Consider the following 15,343-nt stretch of genomic DNA (forward strand, 5'->3'; position numbering starts at 1 on the left):
CCTACAAGTGAAGAGAAGATACTAAAAGCTTCCAGAAAAAGAAAAGCCATCACAGACGAATGACAGGAATCACAATGGCACTGGATTTATCACCAGTAATGCTGAAAGCAGAAGAACAACGCCTTCAAAATTCTGGAGGAAGGTTATTTTTAGTGTAGAATTTTATACCCTGGTAAATCATCAGTCAAGTGTGAAGGCGGAAAAGAGATATAATGAGATATACAAAGACTTGAAAACTTTTCCCTTCTTTTGAAGCTCCCAGAAGATGTGTTTTAACAAAATGAGACAGTGATGCAAAGCAAAGGAATTCCTAGATCCAGAAAATAGGAATTAAACACAGGGGGGAGGCAAAGGGAATGCCCAGATGACAGGAGTGCAAAGAGAATTCTGAGCAGAGGGAAACAAGGGGATTCGAGGCGGAGGGAAGATTTCAAGAAAGAAAATGGAAGTGATATTGCCTGACCCGTCTGAGCACTTGGAAAAACTACCGGTTGACCTGAGTGGGGTCTGTCTTTAGTAGGAGCTTTTTTTTCTTCTTTTTTTTTATTGTTAAGACAATTTTTTCAGAGCAGTTTTAGGTTCATAGCAAAATCAAGAGGAAGGCACAGAGATATGCCCTATACCCTCAGCACCCACACACAGCAGAAGCTTTTTAAAGTGCAGAGGAAAACCTTCAGACTGGGGTTCTTACTTGCTTCTTGCATATTATGAGCTATGTGACCTTGAGAAAGTCGCTTTACTTTCTCAACATCAGTTTCGTCACGTGTGAAATGAGTGCCTTCTCAACTAGAACAGGGTTTGGGTTGGGAACTCAAATGTCTGCAGGAGTAAAGCAATTGGGACTTAAAATAATAGGGAAGAATATGCCCTATCTTAGCAGCCTCCACTCAGCTACAACCAGTTGTTGAAAAAAACCAAATGAGAGCCCAATGATGTCACTTAGTCCCAAAGGTCAAGAGAATGAAATCTGGATTTTTATGTCAATCTTGTCAAATTTTAAGACACTCTGCACATTAAAGAAAATAAATCTGGCTACCAGTAGAGGATGTTTAGAGCCTGTTAGCCACAGAGAAGGATGGACTAGCTCTCTATCAGGACACAAATGCAGGAGAAAGCTAATACCATGACTGAGGCATCGAATTAACTCCAGCAACGAGAAAAGAGCCTGGATCCCAGTATGTGCTCAGAAAATATTTGCTGAATGAACACTTGAGGAATCAGAATGTCTAAAACAACAAGAGATATAAAATGAACTAAAATTAGGATCCTTAAGTGAACAGGATAGGACTTCGTATCCTTGAAAGAGGAATAGGCTACTATAACAGTAAGAGTGAATTAACGACATGCAAAATTGGGCCGCAGCATTCTCTAAGAAGGCAGCACAGAAGTATATACAGAGGAGTCAACATTTTTCTAATAGGAGTTACCAAAAGAAAGGGCAGATTGGAGGGAAGAATATACTGAGAGAGAGAGAGAGAGAGAACGAATGTGTGAGAGAGGGAGAGAAATTTATTTCCCACAACAAAAGAAAGACAGGAGTTCTTATAAGAAAGAACTATATATTAAAGACAATGAACTGAAAAAAAGATCTATAAGTGAAATTTCAGAACATCAAGAATGAAGAAAATCCCAAGGGCCAGCAAATTAGCTAAAAAGGAATGAGAATCAGATTGACATCAACACTTTGGATGCTGGTGGGCAAACAATTTCAAATAGAATTCTCTCTACAGCTAAAGCATATCATTCAAGAGTCAAAACAAAGTAACACCTTTTTTTTTTTTCCGGTTATTCAAGGATTTGGAAGTTTCTCACCCACCTTATTGGAAAGGCTTATCAGAGGCTACATTCCATGAAAATGAAAAATGAATCCAAAGGAAGACAAGGGATCCAAATAGCAAAAGAAAAAGAAAGCCCTTTGTTAAATTAAATGCAGATGTTGAAAATAACAAACTGGAATTAAATTAAAATAAATTTTAGGATATTAAATTTAAAATCTAAAACATTTTAAATTAAGTGTAGATGGTGAAAAAAATAAACCAGAACTAAAACCTCAGATGATATAACACAGGACATGGGGAGTCATACTGTGAAGAAAGAAGAGTATGTTGGGTTCTTGTCTTGCTATATGGGAGAAGATGGAGGGAAATGAGAGAAGACTTGTCTAACACTTTTAACTTAATCTAACAGAGATATAAAAAATGTCATATTGACAGAGAAAACATAGTATTTTTAAAAATGTGCAAAATAAAAATTGTTAGGTCATAAAATACCAGGCAGTTAATTCCCAAGAAAAATAATCATCCAAGTTACATTTACTAATCAGAATAAAATGAAACTCAAAATTAAAACAGAAGCATAATCTAACATTTTCTAAATTCTCACAAGTTTAAACACCTTTCTAAAACCTGGGCTTGAAGACGAAATCAAAATGGAAAATTTCGGCTGTTTAGCACTGAGGACAATGGAAGTGCTACCCAGACAGACACCCACACCACCCATCAGGGTGGAAGGCTTCCCATCCAGAAAAACTTTCGGATGAGAAACTGCAGTTTTAAATTGGACTGGAAGGAACTAGAAAGACTAGAAGGTTCAAGAATCTGCCCGAATTATAACTAAGGACAGGACAGGGAGAGCGCATGGAGGGGAAGAAAAAGGAAGGAAGGTAGGGAAAGAAGGCGAAAAGAATCCCCAAAGCTACTCCTGTTTGTTCCCACTGCGTTCAGCCCATTTAACAGAGCAGCCACATGTGTGTGATTTATGTAACTGAAAAAAATAAGAAAAGACCTTGGCTTAAAAATCTTACTAGACAGGCCATCTAAAATGCAGCTACTTCCGTCTTCATATATTTTATGTTTGGGCTTCCCTGGCTCCATTCCACCCCAGTTTCTCATAAGCTTTCAAGAGAGCTCTTCCATTAACGATGATTTTGTACTTTTCCTCTTTATAAAGAAATGTATCAGGAATAACATCAAACTGTTGGCTGTTTCCTAACCTTTACTCAGCCTTCAATTCTTGACAAGAAGAGTCTTGAGACCAAGTCTTTTGAGCTCAAAATAGATTCCAAACTTAAGATGACCATGAGCATCAAGACCAGTAGCAATGACCTCTTAACAGATTAGACAATTTCCATTAGCTGAAATAGGGGAAAATGAGTGGCCTGACTCCCTGTCTTTTCACCTCGTACTTTGATGACCTAATACCCCTTTGGAATTAGTTGGATTCATCGTCGAATCTTTGAGAACCCCATAGAGTAAGCATGTTCATTCTTTTATCCAGGAGAATATTTGCAACTAGTTTGTCTTGGCACATTTACCAAGAATCTTACTCCCAAGTTCTTTGACTATAAGCTATATAATAAATAGATTCCTGAACTTTCTAGTCTTTTTAGTTCATTCCAGTCAAATTTGAAACTTCAATCCCTCACCCACTTTGCAATGTTTAAAGGGAGACATTCCAGGATTGACTTACTGGGATATTTTTCTTAATAATCTCAGGAGATGTGTGCTAATATACACTTTAAATTATTTGCAGATCGAGCAATCACTGTCAAAATCTATGGTGCAAAACTCTAGGGTCTTGATTGCCCATTTGTTGAAGTATAGATCTAGGAGTGTAGTCTGAGGGAGACAAAAAATCTTGGTTCTATTCATGGGTACTGCCCTGGCACCCCTTTATATGGCCATGGGCAGTCTTCAGCCCAGGGACAGGTTGTAGTTAACAAATCTTAACTTTCTTAAACAGATGTCAACCATACCCTCAGCTCATCCAACTCTTAAAGTGTGTGGGCCACTCATACTGAGAAACATGGGACTTATATACTCCAAACACTTGTCAAGAATAACACCTGATTTGTATTTCCCGACATCAAATACTTAAACAAATCTCTGATGTAGGAAATAATATTTGTGGAGTATTGTCTGAAGGATATATAGTTCTAGATAGTCTATCTAAACATAAAAGGCTGCTGTATCTGGAATTTTTGATACTACAGCACCTTGAAAATATATATTTTGACAACATAGCATGTAACTATATTGGAATACTGGGATTAATTTTCTTAAATTTCAGTATGAGGAATAGATATGCTTCACAGCAACAAATGTTTTATTTTTTATCATACACACAGTGCAAATTTCAACACTGATTACCCTCTCTGGGTCAGCTGCTAGACACTTAAAGCCAAATCTGTGACAAATTCTAACAAGTGCATTGACCCCCGTGGCACACATTTACCTCTCGATTTTATTTTATTTATCCTCCTCCCTTTTTTTCCCTGTGCTGTGATTTCGTGACTCATTTTCTTCTGTTGTATACCATGCAATTTTAAGACATCTCAAACCCTCTTTTGGAACAATGCAAGGTATAAATAAATTTTGAGACTAAAATGATTTGGTGTGGTTAACACAATTCATTAACACCATGTGCCAGTAGCTTCTACACAGCTTTAGAGCTTCTCAGTTTTTCTGGTGTCATGTGGATGCATGCTAAATATGTAAGATCCACAATTAAACTGAATTTATAATTAAGCGAGGCAAGTGTATAAATAATAGAGCTTGCTTTTACTCCTCAAGGCTTGAATGATGCAAGACCAGGGAAAGTGGCAGGATGGCTAGGTCACTGTATAAAGCTTATAAGTTGTCACCATCACCTAGCCATCACTTTATGAGAAAAACCATCAATGGCTCCAATAGAAATGCAGGAATGTTCAGACTAAGTGTGCTGAATGACAAGAGGTAGTGGTCAGATAGGAAGGTATTTGCAGCTTTAATTCTCAACTGCAGATGCTTTTGCTGGTTGCTGAGTGGAGTGGGCATACGGTTGGAGTAGAAAGAAGGGAACTGATTTTCTTGCGAGAATGGAAGGAAGGACATTTCCAAAGCCTTCGATATATAGTTGACACACTACAGCCCGTGTTCAATGACTGAACTAGCTCCATAGTTGCCTCTAGTGGTGCTAATGCTCATTACATCTTCGCAGGCGGGGCAATGGGGGTCCATCCTATTTTCCCTCCTTGCGAAGCTACCAAAATAGTGTGATATCCTTCTAACCGTAATCTCAAATTTTAATTTTAAATTTCCTTGGGTATTTTTTTTTTTACAGCAAACACAGAGTTCTTACCATGTGTTGGGCACTATTCTAAGAATCTCACATATTATTATTGACTTGCTTAATTATCATAATCATAATAATCCTATGAAGTAGCTAGTATCATTATCTCTATTTTTTTACAGATGGGGAAAATGAGTCACACAACTTTGCAAAGGTTACACAGCTATTCCATATGGTCCCCAGAATAGCATTGTGGATTGGCAGGAGTAAGAGAACACACACATGCATTAAACCCAAATTTAGTAAAGTAAAACACACTAAGTAAAAGAGAGTAATGAGAGCCCAGGGGATGTGGGAATTTGGATTCAAGTTCTCTCTTTGCTGGTGACTAGCTGTGTAGGTGAAGTGGTCACAAACTCACTGGCTTGTGAAAGAGCTAAAAAATCGCTAGAGTCCATTCCAGCCTTAACTTGCCTCTGCTTGATAACTTAAATCTGCCCCAAGAAATGGATGGCTCTATAGATGACCAAACTTCATACACCAATAATCAGAAGCAGGATACTTACGACCACTCTGGTATATACTTCTTCAGCAAAGTCGATGTTGCGGAATCTGTTTTCTGTAGGAAATGTGTACTTGGTCAGCCACTCCAAAAGGGGCAGGTCTATATTAGTCCCAGCAAAAGAATACTGAGGGGCATGGATGTGTGTATCAACCAGCCCAGGCATGAAGAACTCACTGGAAATTCAGATGAGAGGAAAAGAATTTAATAACATCTTTAGTCATTTTCCATATTTTTAAATCATGTTTTTTCTCGAAATGATTTAATTGTTCACCCCACCCAGGTATAGAGCCAATGCAATCAGGCAACTGTAAATTATACTATTATTTAGAGGTCAGGAAATAAAAATGAAGCTCTGCAAGGAGAGATACAGCTCCTAAATTGGAATGGCGGGTGCGACGTTAACCAAAGATGACGAGGGGAAGACAAAGCAGAGCACTGAGCAGGAGCAAAGCAGCTGTCGTACAAGACATGAGCGAAGTTCTGATTTCATCCTCTGACTTCGTTCTCACAATTGGGGTTGCAGGACAGAGAGCAAAGATGAGAGAGGGGGTCTTCAAAACTTCTAGAGCTGTGCTGAGGAACTACCCATAAGTCACTAAGGATGACCGAGAACGAGAAACAGGGTAGCCACCTTTAGAGACCCAATGGTCATCTTGACCTTGGCTGACTGCAAGAAATCCAGTCCTTTCCCATGTGATCTAGGGGCAGCAGCCAGAGTAAACTGAGGCTGGTTAGGGACAGGCAATCTTAGGTGACGAGAGTAACACTGGGTGAGTGGTGTAAATGGTAAGAGAAGATATAGTTGCAATGCTACGACAGCCATTCTCCAGTGGCTTCTGATCATTCCTGCTGGTTCTCTGATGCACCAATTGTCATATTTCTATTAATTCTTATAACAGAAAGTCTTGCAAAGATGTTTTTAAGAGTTTTCAGAGGTAATACCCACAGAATTGAGACAGCCCAATGCTAACAGATACTTAAAGCTTTTTTTTTTTTTTAAAGATTTTATTTTTTTCCTTTTTCTCCCCAAAGCCCCCCGGTACATAGTTGTGTATTCTTCGTTGTGGGTTCCTCTAGTTGTGGCATGTGGGACGCTGCCTCAGCGTGGTCCGACGAGCAGTGCCATGTCCGCGCCCAGGATTCGAACCGACGAAACACTGGGCCGCCTGCAGCGGAGCGCGCGAACTTAACCACTCGGCCACGGGGCCAGCCCCACTTAAAGCTTTTCTAAAGAACTAATCCAGTTCACTGACGTCTATTAAGTGTCTAATCTCATCCAAACAGATATTTGTTAAAAAGTATGCACCACCACTATCACCCTGAGTAAATATTAATTATATTTTATATACATAAGGAACTTGAACTAAAAATTTGACATAACAAAGAATCCTTTGTATTACCAATTCAAATGTATACCACCTACACGGAAGACAAATAAAGCCATGGGTATCTAGATATGCCTTATTTTTTAAAAAAATGAGAACTAGGAATGGTGGTAATAATGATGATGGTGATGGTGACACCAGGTGATGTTTACTGAAGATATATGTGTACTGGGCACTTGGCACTGGGCACAGCTTCTCTGTGCATGTGGGAGACAGTTTATTATAGAAGTTAAGTATATACATTCTGACTCAGACTACCTGATTCTGAGTTCAGGTCCCACCATAAACCAGCAGTAGGATATTCAACATGTTATTTAACCCCTCTGTGACTCAGTTTCTCCTAATGTAAAATGGAGATAATAGTAGTGCTATAGGGCTGTTGTGAGGATTGAGTTAGCCTGTGTAGAAACAGTGCCTAGATAATGGAAAGCCCTCAAAAATATTAGTTGTGATGATGATGTAATGCTCACAACAAATGTATGAAGTAGTATTGTTATCCTCACTTACATAAGAGTAAATTGAAGCTCAGGAAATTTAAATAGCTTGAAAAAAGTAGTCATTCAACTAGTCAGCTCTGGAGCCTACATTCAAACCCAGGCAGTTTGTCTGCAGACTCAGTACTCTTGGTCACTACCCTCTGTTTGACAGAACTTTTCATTCACTCTGAAAATGAAGAGCAGTGACAACCTGTATGACAAGGAGGTAGTGATAAGTGGGCCTACAATGTGGGGGTGTGCAGAGAGGGAGGATGAAATATGGATTCCTCTCAGGTGAGAGTCACTGACTTCCCCAGGATACTTCAGTCCTTGGGGCGTTTACCATCTCCACCAGCATAAAATGGAATGGCAGCGTGATTTCGTCACGTAGTTGAATTGTTCAATCAAATAATATTTCCCAAGTATCTATCATGTTTAAGAAATTCTGCTAAGCCTTGCAGGGAGTCCAATGAGAAATAAGACATCTTCTTGTCCTCAAAGAGATTACAGTCTAGTTGAGGAGATCAGGGGTGAGTGAGGGCATCTGTGTGTGTGTGTGTGTGTGTGTGTGTGTGTGTGTATGTGTGTGTGAGAGAGAGAGAGACAGAGAGGAAAGGTGGAAAGAGAGAGGCAGATGTGGTCAAAACATAAAGAGTCTTAGTGAGCAATTTCACTCCTAGTAATTTACCCAAGTGAAATAAAACATGTTTACAAAAAGGATTGCACATGTACAAGAGTGTTTATTGTAGCTTTATTCATACTAGTCTCAAACTGGAAACAATCCAAATACCACAGGAAATAAACTGTGGTATATTGACACAATGGAATACTATTCAGCAATGAAAAAGAATGAACTACTGACACACACAACAATATGGATAAATCTCAAAAAATATTACGTTGAATGGATTCAGACACAAAAGAGTACATATTGAGTTATTCCATTTATATGATGTTCAAAAACTGGCAAAAGTAATCTATGTGATAGAAATCAAACAGCACGGGGTTGGGAGGGGCACACGGAACTTTCTAGGATGATAGGAATGTTTTATATCTCAATTGGTGTGTTGGTTACATAGGTGTCTACATTTGTCAAAATTTATCAAATTATATAACTAAGATCTATGCATTTACTATATAAAAATGTTTCCTAAAAACGACTACAAAAAGTTGTTTTGGAAAGGGTCTTGAATACTCAGTTTCATGAATTAACATGTATTTACTATTCTGTAGCCAGAAGGGAGGCGATCATGAGGATATTTGTTTCTCTGTTTCTTATCTTCTTTGGCAGAATTGTGACATATTGAACCTCAGGATTAGGAAGATGAACCTGGTCATGGAAGGCACGTGTCAGGTGACTCCTTCAATCTCTCCAGCATGAGATTTCTGAAGAAAGATTATAGTGATGGGAACAGAAAGGAAACAGACACAAGAGAAGGAACTTGATCTTTCATTAGTTCTAGGAAGCAAAGCAGAGGAATGAGTCAGAGAGAGTAAGTTTTTGAGCATGGGAGGCTGAACATGTGACACAAAGTATAGAGAAGATAGAAGGAAAGTCTATTTGATGTCATATTAAGCCTACAGTCAAACTATGACCTCCAAGTCTCAAAAAAAAAAACCATTGGAAATGTGGGATAACAGGTCACAAAAGTTAAAGACGAGATTAAGATCTGAGCATCTCCTCTGTCACCTCCAGAAGTTGGTCCTAGAAGTTGGTAGTGCCAGAAATTTCTGTAGAAGGAAGAACAGAACTAAACTGTCAACAGTACCCTCCACTTAAGGAGTGAGGCTGAGGAAGAAGGTCATGCTCAGTCTAGGAGTCATTGTCAGGAGGATATAGGGAGACCCAGGATAGAGAGGTGTCAAGGAGAGAAATGAAGGGAAGGAGTACATGACAGTGACCAGGGTCAAAAACTGTAAGAGTCAAGGATGAGTGGCCTCAGGAAAGACCCCAAGAGCTCTCATTTCTACGCAATGATTGGAGAGACACCCAATTTCACATGGATTCAGTCCTTGTTTATGTAAGTACTTACTGAGTCTCTAGTATGTTTTAGTTACCGTGCTACTGTCCTAGGTGCTGAGGAGAGAGCCATGAACACAAAAGATGGGTGAAAGAGAAAAGTACTGGGCAAAAATATTTGGTAGTGAAAATTAGAATGGTAATGGAGGGGAGAATGAAAGTCACTTTTTGTTTTCCATGTAGGAGAAACCCAAGCATGTTCTGAAGGCAGCAGAGATGAAAGGAGTAAAGAAGGTAACTCAGGGCACAAAGTCTTCAGAGGCAACCGAAGAGTGAGGATTTATTGCATCTAAAGGGTAACTTTCCTCCAGAAAAGCTAGCAATCCTTTCTGGGAAACAGGAAGCATTGTGAAATGCTTATTAGTAGAAACATTCACATAATCAAAGTTACAGTCCAGGATATTACAGACATTGGCACATACAGGAGTGTGGACTGTCAGAGCTGCATGTGAGATTAGAGGTCACTGAGCCCAACCATTCATTTTGTAGAGAGAGCTCATTTTCAGCCATGCAATTCATTAGTGGCCCAGCCAGGATTAGGGCTCAGTTCTCCACTCAAGACATCACTTGCAGCTAAATCATAGCCATCACAAGTCAAGCTGCAGGCAAAGCCAAGATGGCACTAGGAAGCTGAAGCAGAAGGTGGAGAAGCTCTCCTTTCTCCTTCTGCTTTTCAGCCTTCCTCTTTGCACTTTACTTAATCACCATCCTGATTCCCTTAGAATATCGCGGATTCCCCCAGATAAAAACCATCAACTTCATATTCCAAACCTACAACGCCGGCCAGGTTATATCAGAATCTGAGGAAGAAGAACACGGTGCCCCTATAGACACTTATCAAAACATCCACCCATCTTTTAACCAAGTGGAAAACATTAATAAAAGCCCTACAATCAAAACACAGGACTGTACATAAGGTCTGATTTGCCCAATCTATTCACACACCATTGTCAACCCTCATGAATATGCCCCACAGGAGATGCGATGGTCTCATGGGCCTGGGAGCCCTGGGCTCTGTGAAAATGACTGTTGTGTTGCACAAAAATGCATGAGTGTGAAACAAACAACAACATCTGTCTTTACTTAAAATTTTAGCATTTTGTTCCTCATGGATTTTTTTGCATTAATTTTGATTTTTAACAAAAATATCGCAATAAAGTATTATTTATCTTGATCCCTGAGTTTTTTGCCCTTTCCATCACCCTTAAATTCTGTGCCCAAGGTGAACGCCTCACTCGCCTCACCCTAATCCTGGTCCTGCCAACCTCTCCCTGGTCCATGGCCACAATCTGACCCACTCCTACACAAGCATCACTCACAATGCTCCAGTCGTAATGTTCATTTTTTTTTTAAAAAAAAACCCACATTGTGCTGATACAGACCTGTAGACACACTGAATCTATTAAACAGACTGTCAGAGGTACCATCTTCTGTGGTATTTTAATCCTAACTTAAAGAAATTCAACTGCACATATCTTACGTGTTTAATAGAAGAATTACTTTGCATTTTAAATATGACTTTTTTTTCAAAGACTTCAGTCTTCTACCAAAGTTTAAACTTTTTCCTCCCTTACCAATTTTTTGTGTGTGGTATTTACAAGTCCCTTGGAATCTACATTTGTTTGATGGATTTAACTCCAAAAGCAGCCTCATAAAGAGGAACAAAAGGATGTGAAGACCCACAGATGTGTTCACACCTCTCCCCATCCTGCAGCCAGTCCATGGTCCTCTCACTCCTTCCCAACTCCATCGCGTCCACTCCCAAGCTTTCTTCTAACCCCTAAGGCACACAAGCAGGGGACTAGAAATGTCAGTTGTTCTTCAACCTACATTCTCATGAAAATCTAGCAAGAGGAGGCATATGGCAACAGCAGAAGTGACTGGATTCATTTCCACGCCCATTGCCCACGTACTTCCAAGCCCATAGAAAGGCAGCAGCCAGAGGGAAGGAGATAGATGTGAGTACAAATGTAAGTGCAACAAACTTTTCAACTAGTCACGCCGTCTCTCTGGACGGTGGCCTGCCCTCCACCTCAAAGCCTTGGGGGTGGCCCAGTTTACAGGTCTGCTGCAGGGGACAAAGTGTCCACATTAAGTAGGACTATGCTTTTGCTAACAGCCTAGGAGATGAGCTCAAAGAAGGGAAGCGCCTTGCTTTCCATCTAACAGCAAAGCCTTAGTGTGAGGATTCAAGCCAGGTGTCCTAATTCCTCTGCAGTGTTCTCCTCACTACCCTAAAGTCACTTCCCAAGTTACAAAAATATTTTAGAATAAAAACGATTTTGATTGACTTTGGAGCTTTTATTGACTTCAGAAACATACTTGGCCTGAAGCAAGATAAAATCTTTGAGTTTAAAAAACGTATTCCCATTTCTATAAAACAAATCAACTATGAAACAAATCAAGGCTATGAAACAAATGAGCCAATCATAGGAAACACATTTTGCACAAATAATAAAAACTGCTAAAAGTAGTTGGAATATAAATTCGGAGCTCAAATGCCCCTGTGGAGCGAGGTCTTCCCCAGCCACGCTGTCCGAGTTACTGCTCCCACGTCTCCCCACTCTCCCTTCCATAGCTTCTGTCTCTCACACGCCCTCTTCACCTCCTTACAGAGGCAGCACGACCATCACTGTCGTGCTTGTGTATCTACGCACTTGTTTACACTCTGTTCTCCAAGAGCTGTAAACCCTCGGAGAGGAAAGACTTTGGAGAGCATTTTCACCTCCACATCCCGCTTCTTGCACACAGTAAGCTCAACAAATATTTGCTGAATAAATAAATGCATGATGGCAGCCTCTAGTTCTCAAAGCTTCTGTCCTCCAGCTTCCTGTTCTCTATTTACCTTCCCCTTCCCATCTCACTTCTCAATAAAAAAAAGAAAGAGCCTTTCTGTCTCCCAAGGCAGGTTTCCTATCATTTGAGATGAGTTAGTGTCGTCCAGCAAAAGGGAAGTTGGCTGCGACTTACTGGTGGCTGAGTTCTCTGACTTCACACGGCTTGAAGCCCCATTCTCTGGCCAGCTTTTCTTGTTGGGAAGCTTCTTCTAAAAACACTATCTTTAAAAGAAAGAAAGAAAAGAATCACAAATTAATGAACCATGGTCATTTGTCGTTATTAAATATCTAAATCTTTTTAAAAGAGACTATACTGTAGCTGAGTTCATTTTAAAAGGTACTTGACACCAAATGGGATAGAATTTAGAGGCAAAAAGACAGGTGTCATTTCTCCTTTTCTGCCATTCCTTTGATATAAGAACGACTTCAAAAATTCTAATCTGAAGATAAAAGTATTAAAAATGGCTAATTGATATCTATTTCACCAAATCCCCCAAAAATGATTAAAGGAAACAATTGTTTATAGAAAGTGTACCTCGCTGCAGATGAATATAAGATTTTTGCAGGCTGTTATGGGAAACCCACATCCAGAGGACACCAGTAGTACATCATGGGGCAACTTATTAACACAATATAATTGCACATAATAATTGTCTGACAATTGAATCTGGGCATGAACTATGTTGATGTTCTGATGCTAGACATCCGCTATCAAGGGCTCTGCTATATTTTTCTAGTACCATGTATGAGATGGCAGCAGAGTGAGCTCTGGAATGGGGCTTGTGAGCCCCAGGGCAACAGCTGAGAAACTTTAGATGTGTCTCCTGATCACTCTTGGCCTGTATGTATGCATTTCACAGGGCTACTGTGAGGACTAAATAGGATAATTTCAATGAAGAAGTTAGCACAACTGCGGAACATGCCTAATGCTAGATACAGTATATCTATTGTTGATTCTTTTTTAAGTACAGCGTGATTGCTTTCTCTATAAAAAATGAATTGCAAAGCAAGAAAGGGGAAGGAAGGATGAAATATATATGCAGGAAATATCCTGTTTCATTTTTAAATGCAATATCGTGAGAATAAATGTTTCATGGAAATTGAAATACTGAAAAATAAAAGTGGTAGATAAAATGTATCTAATTAATTAGAAGCAAGGCAATATATCATGGGAAAAATAGTTTGTGGAACTGAAAATAAAACAAAAGAAATATTGACTTCTCTATTCATTGACAATATCCCTTTTTGAAAAATTGGGATTTTCGTCAGAAAAGAAAATAAAAATGTAATTCATACAAATAAGGAAAGGAAATTCAATGATTCTAAAAACATATTCAAATCAATAGATATCAAAACAGATACAAAATTAATGAAAAATAACAAAATCAATAGATCTGAGAGCTGATTTACCATTAAAACCATAAACAAATAAATGAATAAATAAATATAATATTCGTAAAGCACTACATTCATACTTTTGAAAATATATTTGAAGTAAATGGTGTTTGAGGAAAATATAAATGATCAAAATTTATTCTGGAGAGATAAATAAACTGAATGAACTAGTAATTCTAGAAGGAACTGAGGAGGTTTTACTAACCTTTCAAGAAAGTTCATGGTTCAGAACCACGCAGTCTATTAAAAATATAATGCCTGTCACAAAAGCAAGCCACATATGCAACTTTATATTTTCTAATAGTCACACTAAAAGTGTAAAAAGGAACAGGTAAAATTAATTTTAGTAATATGTTTGATTTAACATAGCCATGATAAAAGATTATCATGTTAACATGAAATCAATATAAAAGCTATTAATTTTACTTTTTTTGGTACATAGGTCTTTAAAATCCAGGGTATATTTTGCATTTGAAGTACATTTCAATCCCATTAAATTTTCATCAGAAATACTTCATCTGTATATTTAGACTTTGTATAATTTCCAAAAAGTGGATTCACATATCCACTGAGATGAGTATCAATTTTTAATGAAAATTCAATTAAAAATAAAAATAAGAAATAAAATATTTAAACACTCAGTTCCTCAGTCGTACTAGCCACATTTCAAGTGCTTAAGATGCCATATTAGACGGAACACATTCAGAGAATTTCATAGCAAATTTCTTTTCAACTTACAAGGAACAGAAAATGTCTGTACTAGGTAAAGAGCTCCAAGCATGGAGAAAGAATGAACACTTCTTCATTTCTACAAAGCTAGCATAACCCTCATACCAACACCTAACGAAGCACACGCACATATACAAACACAGATACGCAAACAAAGAGAGAAAATTACAAGCCAGTGTTATTTAATCATATAGACGCAAAAATAATCCCAATAATACACTGGCAGTAAAAAGCAAAAATACGTTAAAATAATAATTCAGCATGTCTGCAGCATGTGAGCTTCATGTATTCCAACCAAGCGAGACACTCATCGTCTATCGACTTATAGCAGATGTTTAGTAGTTAGGCAGGGGCCCAACTCTTCAAAGACTGCTGGAAGAAATCCACCTACCCTCTTTTCTGTTTTCTGTAGTCGACACTGAAACTAGAATCTACTTTCTCCGCACATACACACCGGGGTCTTGAGCTGTACTATTATCCTCACAGAGCTCTGTGCTTCCTTGTTCCTTGTTCCTCCTGAGCTACCAACACTCACTGCTTACCAGGACCCCTCACTGTGACCTCTTGTTACTGCCCCTCCATAAGCAGCAAACTCCCCTGTGTCTTCAATATCTGCTCTGAGTTTCTCCCTTCTACAACTGGGGCTCTTCCCCAAGGACATGGCTTCCCCTACACTTCTCAAATGGCAAGTATATATACACCAGCGTCAGGCAATGAGTTTTGTACCTTCTGCACCCACCATGGCCATTTCCAGACCATTCTTCCTCCAGCTTCTTGCAAACATAGGAAGCTCCTTTAAGACCCACCCCTTTCACGTTTCATGAGCATCTTTCCCCTCTCTTAGTTGTTCTCCTTTACTAATCTTTCTCTCATTGTTCAAATCTGTT

General features: G+C 38.9%; 1 protein-coding gene across 1 annotated transcript in view; it reads right to left on the minus strand.

The window, feature by feature from the left end:
* Positions 1-15,343, minus strand: part of GDA (guanine deaminase) — a 90,443-nt gene that overhangs the window by 30,219 nt on the left and 44,881 nt on the right. The window contains exons 2-3 of the mRNA XM_001488434.7: positions 12,466-12,554; positions 5,616-5,787 (exon numbers count right to left, since the gene is read on the minus strand). Of these exons, the coding sequence (XP_001488484.3) occupies positions 5,616-5,787; positions 12,466-12,554 (261 nt within the window). The remainder of the gene's footprint in view (positions 1-5,615; positions 5,788-12,465; positions 12,555-15,343) is intronic.

This window comes from Equus caballus, chromosome 23 (assembly GCF_041296265.1).
Source record: "Equus caballus isolate H_3958 breed thoroughbred chromosome 23, TB-T2T, whole genome shotgun sequence".
Taxonomy (NCBI): domain Eukaryota; kingdom Metazoa; phylum Chordata; class Mammalia; order Perissodactyla; family Equidae; genus Equus; species Equus caballus.